At 46.9% G+C, this 13,017-nt stretch overlaps 1 protein-coding gene across 11 annotated transcripts in view; it reads left to right on the forward strand.

Annotated features, from left to right (window-relative positions):
- The window catches only part of agtpbp1 (ATP/GTP binding carboxypeptidase 1), a 492,848-nt gene that overhangs the window by 181,935 nt on the left and 297,896 nt on the right, over positions 1–13,017 (forward strand). For 10 of the 11 annotated variants that reach the window (XM_070882177.1, XM_070882142.1, XM_070882161.1 and 7 more), the window contains 3 exons: positions 869–1,015; positions 12,010–12,141; positions 12,644–12,737. In XM_070882177.1, the coding sequence (XP_070738278.1) occupies positions 869–1,015; positions 12,010–12,141; positions 12,644–12,737 (373 nt within the window). Of the gene's footprint in view, positions 1–868; positions 1,016–1,768; positions 1,835–12,009; positions 12,142–12,643; positions 12,738–13,017 lie in introns of those variants that run through there. The other variant, XM_070882214.1, reaches the window with a different exon arrangement.

The raw sequence follows: 13,017 nt of genomic DNA on the forward strand, positions 1-13,017 counted from the left end.
CGGCGAGGCGAGGCCCAAGATCGGGCAGCGGCCGGGCCCCGGGGTCGGCAGGGTCATTGGGTCCGGATTCCGGACGACCCTGCCACGGATCGGTCCAGATTCTGGAACTCCAGATTCTCGACGCTGCACCTGTACTAGAATCTACGCCAATTCACTCAATATTTGCTTTCAAAAAATTTGAATGATCCAGTAATTTGAAATTAAGCAATGTGAATAGAACAGCATGGGCGGCATTTTGTGCTTGAAAAAAAATCAAATAAACAGATAATTCTTATGAAGGACTTTAAATTAAGAGGAATAGACTCTATGTTTTCATGCTTAACCAGGTGAAGGGTGCCAATTTTGGGATATGCAACAATTTCCCACTTCTGCATTCTATATCAGCAGTCATCACTCCCATATAAGGTACAGCAGAGAACAATTATTCCTACTATTCCTTAACAATTTACCTTCACTGCAATGTTAGTAGCCCCCACCTCCTGACATCACCAGGCCTTTCTACTTTCCGTTTGTAAATGTGCTGGTGTCCCAGGTAACGTGGAGTTAATATTGCTGGTGAAAATCTAACTTACTAGTGAAGAAAATGGACAATATGGAAAAAATATCTAAGACTCTTATTGCTTATAGAATGTTCCATCATTTTAAACATGATGGTGGTATATTTTGCCTGTGGTGATTTTCACATAACATTGTTGATATAATAATTCGATTTTTCTGTAAAAGTGACTTTGCAATATAATCTAGACCAATGTCTTAAGAACTAGATTCACCTGATGCATAAAATAAGACATTGGTCTAGGTAATGTTTGTAAACTGCATCAGATATGTTTGTGCACATTTAAAAAAATAATTCTGATTTGTTTTCCAGCAGGAGGACGCAGGTGTGGTGTTTTGGTTTCCAAAGGAGGGAGTCAGATTCTGCTTCAATTGCTATTTAGTGCCAGTAAAGATTCTCCTCCAAATGAAGAGGTTATGGTGCAACTACATTCCATTCTGGCAAAGATTGGACCAAAAGGTGTTTTTTTGAAATTGAACTAAATGTGAAGATACATTAGCACTGAGAAAATGTCAATCTAACCACCATCACCCCACGCTATATAATGAAAATATTCTTATAAGTTCCATTTGATTTATTCATGCCATGCAGCAGTACGTAAGTTGACAGAGTTAACTCGCTCCCAGGCCTTTCCTTTCCGTTCTTCAGCCTGGATTGGTGACTGTTGGGTAACCTTTTGTCTCCACCCAGTGGCCGGTAATCTAGTGCCTGCCTGTTGTAGAAGTTGCTCAATTTTCATTCCATTGATTTTAACAGAATGAAAATCAGGCATGTTATATAATGGGCAGACAATCTGCAGATTACGGCCCAGACGGTGAAGATAAAAACTTACCCCTCTGTATTCTCAGTATGGGTACGATAGTGTAGTGGTAACTCAGAGGTCGTAAGTAAAAATCCCACCATGACAAGTTGTGAAATTGAATTGCATAAATTTGGTCATTTGTAGGCTTGCATCAGAACAAAATGTCCATGAAAGCTGCCAGATTGTCATAGAAATCCAATTCATTCAGTAATGTCTTTCAGGGAAGAGAACCTATCAAACTGGCACATACACACTATATGAATGAAGAAAAGAAATAGTGCCTTTCACATTCTTGGGATCTGTGAAGTGCTCTACAGCCAATGACTTTGATGACTAGTCACTGTTTTTATGTAGCCAAACGGAGTAGCTAATTTGCACACATTCATGACCAATTTATTTGTTTTTCTTTTAGGTGGCTGGGACACTGTAAAGACATTTCTGCTCTTCAAATAATCCCATGGGGTCTGATCAGACAGGTGGGCCTTGGTTTAATGTGAAATGTGGCACTTCCAACAATGCAAGTTACTCCTTCAGAACGGCACTGAAGTGTTAGTTTAGATTATGTACTGAAAGACTGAGAGTAGGGCTTGCCCAGTCACAATAATACTACCGCTGAGCCAAGCTGATGTGCCATTGACTCGTAATGTGCTCTGAAATGGCAAGCTAGTCAATGGTAGTAACCATTGCTAAGAAGGCCCCTTAGGACAAAGGATTTTAACCACCAAGTACAATCTATCAAACTTTCTATCTACATACTTGACACTTCTTGCAAAATTGATACCAATAATGATTGAAATAATTAATTCTTTTAGGGTTCATTATGTCTAAAAATACAAAATCAGTTGTAATCTTGGAGACCAGGGCACTCAACTGTAATTCATTTCCCATTTTAAAGTCATATATTCTGTCCTTAATTTTATATAATACTCTGATTTTTAAAAATTATTTACAGTTAAATAGCAACATTTATTTTGGGAAACAGAGGAGTAGAGTTGATTGAAGCATAGAAGTTTCTTTGCAGTGCAGATAGATAAGCTGCAAGATGTTAAACTCAGGTGCTACAATGCCACGACTGCATGTAATTACATGTAAAAATATAATTGTGACAAGTTTACATAGGCAGTTGCCATTATAAATATGAACTTAGGAAATTATAACAGGAAAAAGTTGACACAAAAATGTGTCAACCTTGGCTCAGTGGTAGCGCTATCGTTTCTGAGTCCAAAGGTCGTGGTTTCAAGATGCACTCCAGAGACCTTATCATTATCTAGGATGACATTTCCGTGCAGTACTGAGGGAATATTGTACTGTCGGAGGTGCCATCTTTCAGATGAAACGTTGCATTGAGACCCTGATTGCCTTCTAAAAGATCCCACGGCACTATTTGAAGAAGAGCAGGTGAGTTCTTCTGGTGTCCTGGCCATATTTATCCCTTACCAACACTACCAAAACAGATTGTCTGGTCATTAATCTCATTGCTGTTTGAGGGACTCTACTGTTCACAAAGGTGGCTGTCACATTTCCTACATTACAACAGTAACTGCACTTCAAAAGTGGCTGTGGCTGTGAAGTACTTTTGGATACCGTGAAAGGCATTATATAAATGCAAGTTCTTCTTCCTTAAAAATGTGACTACAGTAGGCAAGATTTTGTAGATAAAAAGTAAGCACAAATTTTTAATGGCCCGTAATTTGCAGCCCCTACAGGCGCGTCCAAGGTGCGTACACGCCTGTAAGGGCTGCACAAGTTCCGGGTTTTCGCGTGCTATGAATCTTCTTGACAGATCCAAACCATCCCCAGGAAGAGGGCATCTGCGGGCGGAGACTTTAGCTATTTGCCCAACGAATGCTTGTGAAATGCCTGCTTTTGCCAGTATAAGAGTTTTAAAAATATATATTTATTTTTTTCAATCGTTTCAACATTAAAAAACTTGTGCAACAAGGCAAGTTTATTTTTAAACCCTTTAAAACGTTTACATTTATGTTTCAAAAAATTTAATTTTTGTTTTAAATATTTAATTAAATGGAATTTTAATTAATTTTAAGTATGTAATGGTTTAAAAAAATGTATTTGATGTGTAGATTTTTTTTGGGGTATTCCCATTCATGCTTATTTTGTTTTTGTACATACGGAATCTCCATAAGCATGAATCGGGATATCCTTCTTTCATTGGTTGGGTCAGCCCACGTGATCCCTGGGGCGCTTGCGAACCACATGGGCCTCTACTCGCGCATACCCGGAGAGGCACAGGACTGCGAATCTCCTTACCTCCCGGTACACCAGGTACGTGGGCATTTTATTTGTGGATCGGAAGCATTTCCCTGCAGGAAGCCTCTACCACAAACTCAGGACCAATTATAAATATATGATTTAATGCTATTATAAACAGTACATCTAGTGTATATTTTCTGCCGCTATCATACTCAGATATTGTGTCACACACAAACTTTTGCACCACATTTCAAAAAAGTATCTAGAAAGAAAATCAGCAATTTGACATACGAGCCAGAATATCTATATACCTCTGACTGACATTACTAACCACATTTAATAAAAAGTTAGAGTTGCTACCCTGAAAATTAAATTTTAAGCACAATTCGACTTTGTGGCATTAAAGGGTCACATTTTGTTGTGAACTCTATGTTGGCAACAGAATAATGCATTCTGCATTACATGGTATAATTAGTATAACATGGAGTGTTACCATACATAGTGAGCAATGCCATGAGAATTTTTTCGTTTGGTGCTTCTTGCACTCCCATAACAGACTTGGTCCTACATCCTTTCAAATCACTAACCTTTCACATCCATCATGGTCTCCAAAGCTGCATGTGAAACAGGCTGCAGGTAAGTGACAATATACTGCTGCAGTCTGCTCCCTCAGCTTTGGTTTAGAATAGTGCCTGGCACAGTAAGAGGAGTGTTACTCTTTTTTTTAATGCAATTTATAAAAGAATCAATTGGGGTTCATCCTGTTTCATTCTAAGTTTAAAAAAATCATTGTCTTATTTGAAGAGCCAAGTGCCATATTCCAGGACATTACTAAGATTGAAAAGAATAAAATACCTCTGCAACTGATTTGCTCAACCACTCACTCATGTCCACCTTTGATGTTGTTATCACTAGAAAAATCTTCTCCGTCTTATCCTAGTTGTTGTTCATTGTACAGCCTCCATCTTCTTTCTCTCCAGTCCAAACAAATGGCTTAGTCATCCATCGCCAGATCTAGCTGGATCATATTAAGCTCTACATGGCCTCCGTCTCCTCTGCCAAAAATGCCCAAACGGCAGGATCATTCTAGAGAGCAAAGATACCCCCAGCTTCTTTTCTGTACTACCAACTGCCTCCTTAAACCCCGTTCCTCTGCCTCCTCCACCTTCATCTCTAATAACATGTACGGAGAGCTCATGGATTTATTTTTTATCACCAGATAGAGACCATCTGTTCAGCTGCCTCAGTTGTTTGACCTGCCTTCCCTTGTCCATCAAGCCAAGTCTCCTGCTTACCCTAGCCCTGAACCCCCGTCTCTAGCTTCTTATCTCTCTCCATCCTCTTTGTGGGCTTATCTTGTCCCTGAGATTCACTTCCTTCCCCCTGAATCCTGTTGCCACTAAACTGCTGACCAACGAACTTCTCTTGCGAGCTGTCATTGTAAATGATTCCCTCTTCTCAAGCACTGGCTCCTTGTTGAAAGAGCCATAGTCACCAACCTCCTCAAAAAAAAAAATCATCCTCAACGACTTTATTATACTAGCAAACTAATGCCTTACCTAATTTCCTCTCAGGATAGAGATCATGCTGCTTTCCAGATCTGTGCATATCTTTCCGGCAACTCCCTGTTTAAATCTCACCATTTAGGTTCCATCCCTCACACAGTATTGATACAGCCATTGATAGTCATAAATGGTAATCTCTGTGACTGTGACCATGGTGCATTATTGCTCGTCCCACATTTAGTCTTGGGTGAGCCGCAATTTTCTCGAGCTAAACATTAGGAAGACTGAAGTCATTTTCTTTCAGTCCCTGGCATAAACTCTCGTCACTGACTCTGCGCCCATCCCTGGCCACTGCCTTGGGCTGAATCAGACTGTTTCTCACCTTGGTGTCCTGTTCGACCCTGACTTGAGTTTTGGCCTCCACTTTTTCTCCATCACAGACCGCCAGCATCCACTTCCTTAACATAGCTTATCTTCACTCCTGTCGCAGCACATCTGCTGCTGAAACCCTTATGCATGCCTTTGTCACCACCACACTCAATTATTTCAATACTTTCCTGGCAAACCTTGAATCCTCCACCCTCTAAACTTCAGCTAATCGAAGCTTCTGCTGATCACACCAAGTCCCACCCACCCACCCTTTGTCGATCTACATTAGCTCCTTGTCCCCCAACAGCTCAAATTTAATATTCTCACACGTGCTTAAATTCCTCCATGAGACCATTCCCATTTCTGCAGTCTTCACCAGCCCCCCACCCCCTCCCGCTTGCCTAAAACCTGCATTGCTTTAACTGTAGCCTTTATTTGATTATTCCCTTCTCTACACTGTGTATAGTCTCTTTTGTGTTCCATATGCTAAAATCATGGCGGATTGCTACATTGAGTTTCATACAGATCTAATTGGACCATGAAAAGAGTCATAACTTGATTTAGGGTTTATGAAAGCTTTCTTCAAGTGCAAAAGCTCCAACAATGAAAGGTAATAAGTTAATTTAATTTGAAGGAAAAAAATGACAATCCTATATTACATATCATTTTATATGATGTATTAACTAACTGTTAGATTATGAATGAGTTGCAGGCAAAACATCAGCTAAATTCTATCTTGCCTGTTAACTCAATACCTTGAATTAAGCCTTGGTGAATCTTTTGCAGGTTTGGTCTTGGTTCTCCATGTCAGTTCTTTGGGTTATTCCATTTTTGATTTTTTTTGGTAATTATTGGGTCACTAGCTCCTGGTCCTGCTTCTCTAAACTGTCAGTTCTGTCTATGACCACAACCACTCATTTAATTAATTGAGCTTCTCAGGACTTCACTCAATGACATCAACATATCAATGGAAACTCCTCCACATTAGCTGCCTTCGTGCCTTCGATTAAATTTAGGATCAAGACATGACTTGTATATAAAGAGAATAGTCTGTATTGAGCAATTGTACTCATTTAGTCCACGTATTTGGCTGAGTTGTATAATTTATCCCTCATGGGTTATTCAGTCAATCACACTTGCAATTGAACCTCCCTCTTTAATACGATGCTTTATTTTCTCTTTATGCACAATAGATGGCGCTTATGCACAAAGATGTTTAAATCTGCATTTATTGCCTGTTTTATGGAGCTCATGAAATTTTGGTTACTTGGTTTTCTTTTATAATTCTGTAAGCACGTCGTCCAAAGAATTTGCAAAGGAACATTAATGTAGAAATAATATATTATTGAGGTCAGAACAACTATAGTACTGTTTAATATTTTAGTGAAATATGATGTCAGTCATAGAAAATTCAGCATTGATTTTGCAATTTTGGATCATGGTGATTCGGCAACTTACTGCACTTTTGAATTGTTTATGGCTTCTTTACACATGATGTCAGTGGGAGAAATTTCCTTTAAAAATCAATATAATGAACCACAGGCATGCAAATGTCAACTCTTTCAGGATTAAGGGATATTAGCAAATAGTTTACCATAATTAAATCGTGATAATGTTCATTGCTAGGTCCCCAGATGGCTCAACCAGTTAAGGTGGCCAGTAGCTGAGCCAAATAGCTTGGAAGGGCCTGAGGCTCGGTCCTTAGTATGTGCTCGTTTGGTCAACCTTGGCTTGGGTGATTAGGAGATTGACATTTGGCCTCAGCATGCCTGGTTTGTATAATGTTATCTCTCTTGGGTTATTCAGTCAATCGCAATTGAACCTCCCTCTCAATGCCTGAGAAAAATCAGCCAGGATTTCTACTTATTGATATTCAGTGACTTTTACTGAAGGTTTACCTATGAATGTTGGACAAGAACAGTACAGACTTGGTTATGATACCCCTATGGTTCGATATCCTTCTAATATGCACTGACTAGGCACACAAATGGCCTGGTACCTGTGGAATAGTACTTCAGTAGGGAATAATTTCCTTTACGAAAGAACATACATACCAAACATATAAGGAAAGACATGAAAAGACCATTTCTTCCATCAAGCCTCTCCCATCCTGGCATGGTGTGCTCTGCACAATATCACTCCTGTTCTCCCGCCACCCTTTTCAGCCACACAATCTCTAGGAGAGGCAAAAAAAAAAAACAGCGACTAAAGAGCTTTAGACCAGACGGAAATTCCTCTCTGACCCCAAAAAGTGATCAAGCAAGCTCCAGGAGACCAAAATGACTGAATGCTTTCCTACACCCCCACATGCCCTGTAATATGCTTATAGGATGTTAAATGTGATTGGCTTTGCAACAGTTGTTGCCAAAACATGCTAGTTCTTTGCTGATTACAATTTGTTACCGTCCACCTGCGAGGGCACCTCATTCCGACAGTGTAGCACGCCCTCAGTACTGCACTGGAGTGTTAGCCAAGATTGCTCAAGTCTCGAGAGTGGGACTTGAACCCACAACTTCTGACTCAGAGAGGGCGTGCTACCCACTGAGCCAAAGTTAATATAGGCCAGACTCGGTAAGAATATTTATGATAATCCAACAGCTTCATGGTCATGTTTTACTGGTACCAATATTTTTTTTCCAGTTTAAAAAAAACTGAATTCAAATTTGCAAACTGCAATGGTCGAATCTGAAGTGAAGATATGTGGCAAACTCAATAATGGCAGTTCCCTTTTAGAAGGGGCTAGCTACACTCATTTTGAGTGTAAAAATGTGTTGAAATATGTAGAGTTAAATAGAATTCTAACCTCTGTCAAGTAACTATTTGGAAATTCATTGCCTTAACACCGGAAAATACAAGTTTCGTCAAAAAACTGGTACATGCCACCGACATAGAGCTCGGCGGAAGATTCATGAGTGACATAACGCCGGGTGGTATGCACACTGCCTGCCCATGTAGAATCGCCCACATACTGCCCAAAAGAGCAAGTTTCATGATATACCGCTGGAACTGCATATCGTTCTGGAGAAGGTGCTTTTTAAGTAGATCTTTTAAGTGGGCAGTATAGACACAGAGCTGACAGGTTTGTTTGATACGATACGGATCTTTATAGTTCTCCACAGTTTGATGTATTTTTAAATTGATTCGTTATCTAGTGTTAACCAATAATGTAGTTTGAATAGCAAGATAAACACAGTCTGGAAATTGAGTGTGTTCACTAGAGTGATCTTCTTTTATAAATGGTATAATAATGCCTTATTTACTCCTTTATAATTGAACTATAATAAAATTGTTATTAGTCCACCCCCCCGGACTCCCTCACCCATCCCCGTCTCTCACGACCCCCCCCGTCTCTAATGTCCCCCCGTCTCACACGCACCCCCCCCCCCGTCTCTCACGCCCCCCCCACCATCTCTCACGACCCTCCCGCCCCCCCCCACCCCGTCTCTCACGCCCCCCTCCACGGTCTCTCACGCCGCCCCCCCCCGCACTCCGTCCATGACACACATACACACCCCCCCTCCCCCCGTCTCTTACGCTTCCGTCTCTCACGTCCCCCCTGTCTCTAACGCCCCCCCTGCCCCCCGTCTCTCATGCCCGCTCCCCTCTCCCCCCCCGTCTCTCATGCCCCCCCCCCCCCCCGTCACTCAGGCCCCCCCCCGTCTCTCAGGCCCCCCCCCCCCGTCTCTCAGGGCCCCCCCCGTCTCTCACGCCCCCCCCCCGTCTCTCAGGGCCCCCCCCGTCTCTCATGCCCCACCCCCGGTCTCTCACATGCCCCCACCCCCACCCCCACCCCCTCCCGTCTCTCACACGCCCCCCCCCCCTCCCGTCTCTCACGAACCCCCCCCCCCCCCGGTAAGAGCCGGGGGGAGGGGGAGGGGGGTGTGTGTGTGTGAGAGGGCGGGGGGGGAGTGGCATGAGAGACAAGGGGGCCGTGAGAGACGGGGGGGGGAGGGCGTGAGAGACGGGGGGGGGGAGGGAAGGGCGTGAGCGACGGGGGGGGGGGGCGTGAGAGACGGGGGAGGGGTGTGCATGAGAGACGGGGCGGGTGGGCGTGAGAGACGGGGGGGGAGGGCGTGAGAGACGGGGGGGGGAGGGCGTAAGAGACGGGGGGGGGGAGGGCGTGCGAGACGGGGGGGAGGGGGAAGGGCGTGAGAGACGGGGGGGGGGGGGTGAGAGACGAGGGGGGGGGTTTGAGAGATGAGGGCGGGGGCGTGAGAGACGGGAGGTGGGGGGGCGGGTGTGAGAGACGGGGGGGGCGTGATCGACCCCCCACCCCCCGTCTCTCACGCCCACCCCCCGTCTCTCACGCCCACCCCCCCGTCTCTCACGCCCACCCTTTCTCTCACGCACCTCCCCCCCCGTCTCACGACCCCCACCCCCGTCTCTCCCGTCCCCCCCTCCCGTCTCTCACGCCCCCCCCCCCCGGTCTCTCACACACACACACCCCCCTTCCCCTCCCCCTGGCTCTTACGCCCCCGCCCTCCTGTCTCTCATGTCCCCCCCTGTCTCGCAAGGCCCCCCCGTCTCGCAAGGCCCCCCCCCCCGCCTCACGGCCTCCCCACCAGCCCCCCCGTCTCTCACGCCCCCCCCCCGTCTCTCACGCCCACCCCCCGTCTCGCATGCCCCCCCCTCCCGTCTCTCACGCCCGCCCCCCCCTCCCGTCTCTCACGCCCTCCCCCCCCCCCGTCTCTTACGCCTTCCCCCCCCTGTCTCACACGCCCACCCCCCCGTCTCTCACGCCCATCCCCCCGTCTCTCACGCCCCCCCCTGTCGCTCACGCCCACCTCCTGTCGCTCACGCCCTTCCCACCCCCCCGTCTCTCACGCCCTCCCCCCTCCCCCCACCCCCCACCCCGTCTCTCATGCCCTCCCCCCCCCGTCCCTCACGCCCTCCCCCCCCCCCCTGTCTCTCACGCCCCCCCTGTCTCTCACGCCCCTCCCCCCCCCTGTCTCTCATGCCCGCCCCCCCCCCGTCTCTCACGCCCACCCCGGTCTCTCACGCCCTCCCCACCCCCCGCCTCACGCCATCCACACCCCCCCCCCCCCCGTCTCTCACGCCCCCCCTGTCTCTCACGCCCCCCCCCCCCCCCCCGGTCTCTCTCACGCCCCCCCCCGCCTCACGCGCTCCCCACCCCCCCCCCCCGTCTCTCACGCCCCACCCGTCTCTCACGCCCCACCCGTCTCTCACGCCCCACCCGTCTCTCACGCTTCCCCCGTCTCTCACGCTTCCCCCGTCTCTCACGCTTCCCCCGTCTCTCACGCTTCCCCCGTCTCTCACGCTTCCCCCGTCTCTCACGCTTCCCCCGTCTCTCACGCCCCCCCCGTCTCTCACGCCCCCCCCGTCTCTCACGCTTCCCCCGTCTCTCACGCCCCCCCCGTCTCTCACGCTTCCCCCGTCTCTCACGCCCCCCCCGTCTCTCACGCCCCCCCCGTCTCTCACGCTTCCCCCGTCTCTCACGCCCCCCCCGTCTCTCACGCTTCCCCCGTCTCTCACGCCCCCCCCCCCGTCTCTCACGCTTCCCCCGTCTCTCACGCTTCCCCCGTCTCTCACGCTTCCCCCGTCTCTCACGCTTCCCCCGTCTCTCACGCTTCCCCCGTCTCTCACGCTTCCCCCGTCTCTCACGCCTCCCCCCCCCGTCTCTCACGCTTCCCCCGTCTCTCACGCCTCCCCCCCCCGTCTCTCACGCCCCCCCCCTCGTCTCTCACGCCTCCCCCACCCCGTCTCTCACGCCTCCCCCACCCGTCTCTCACGCCCCCCCCCCCCCCGTCTCTCACGCCTCCCCCCCCGTCTCTCACGCTCCCCCCCCCCACCCCTTTTGTTCACGCCCCCCCCCCCCCCGTGTCTCACGCCCTCCGCCCCCCGTCTCTCTCGCCATCCGGTCTCTCTCGCCCCCCCCCCCCCCCCGTCTCTCACGCACCCCCCGTCTCTCACGCCCCCCCCCCCCCCCCCCCGTCTCTCACGCCCCCCCCCCCCCCCCCGTCTCTCACGCCCCCCCCCCCCCGTCTCTCACGTCGCTGCTTCTCAGGGGGCGCAGCTTGACAGTTGCACGCCTGTGTGCACAACTCAGGAGCCGAAGATTCCTGAGTCGTAAGGCCTTCTCCGCTGACCACCGTCCACTGCACTACGCTCCCGCCACCGCCGAGGAAAGCGGGATGAATCTCTCGCCCACAGCAGGACTGGGAAAGCAAGCACCATCCGGGTACCACCGAAAAACGAGCGGAACTTAGCTTTTCAGCGATTTCGGCCCTTTAGTCTGAATAAAATTACTTCCGCATCCAGCATGGTACAGTCATCTTTTCATGTAAGTGACCTTGTGCTATGTAATCCTTGCCCCCTATAAGAATTATCAGTTTCCCCGAAGTCATCATAAACAACATTGTCTTCTGACATCTGAAAATTTGATTTGAACAAAATCTTCAATACACATTAATTGTGCAATGCTCATTTGTCATTTTAATTAAAAGATCAGTCAGAAATCTATTGAAAAGATCTAGAAAAAAACTCTGGGTGGTGATATTTACTGATGTCCATAGTATATTATTCTTTCTTGTTGTTTTCTTGAATAGACAAAAAATTTGGAGTCAAAGCCAGAATTAATGGAGCCTTGGGCATAACTTTAAGTTTAGTGAAACAAAACCTGCAGAACTTCAAGCTGATTTTACCTTGTCTACAGCTGCTGCGAGTTTATTCCAGCAACTGTAAGTATTGAGTATAGAAAGTACTATTGCTGCATATACATACACCATTCATTTAAATGAATATTTCATGGAGTGACTCAACGGTGTTCACCTTCATGGGTTCACGCCCAGGCATTACTAGCATCTGTCTAAAGTGATGTGGACATAACAAGGAAAGGGGAAAAATTGGCATCTAAATTGACGGCTGTTAAAAATGTTGAAACCACTGTTATATTGGACTCGGTGGGGAAGTGGGCTATCACAATATTTGTCTGTTTGTGATTTGGCTTTGGACTTGGTTCAGATGGAACGCAACCATACATATAGATAGCTTCAATGTAAAATAATCACATTAGATCAGAAGAAATTCTAGTTTGTTCTAAGATTATTTGTTATATACATTGTCAAAATGCACTGTATACTATTAATATTTTTTAGATTTGTTTTTGAAACATTGCTAGAATGTATCTTATAATTGTTGCATGCATGTTGTTTGGTTCATTTTTGCCACTTATTTTTTCAGCTGTCAATGCCGTATCCTTGGGTAAAAATGGTGTTGTAGAACTTATGTTCAAGATTATTGGTCCTTTTAACAGGAAGAACACAAGCCTTATAAAGTAGGTACTATAATGAACTGTTCATTTAAATATATTGAAGTAATTTTTAAAGTACTGTACCATTTTTCAACCTTATTTTTGTTTTATATTTGTTCCTTGGATGTGGGTGTCGCTGGCAAGGCCAGCATTTACTGCCCATCCCTAATTGCCCTTGAGAAGGTGGTGGTGAGCTGCATTCTTGAACCGCTCAGTCACTGACATCTACCTGACAATGTCGTAAATTGCCCTGGGCATGTCCTGTCCGCAAAACAACAGGACATATCCAACATGGTCAATTACT

Source organism: Pristiophorus japonicus, chromosome 1 (genome assembly GCF_044704955.1).
Source record: "Pristiophorus japonicus isolate sPriJap1 chromosome 1, sPriJap1.hap1, whole genome shotgun sequence".
Taxonomy (NCBI): Eukaryota; Metazoa; Chordata; class Chondrichthyes; family Pristiophoridae; genus Pristiophorus; species Pristiophorus japonicus.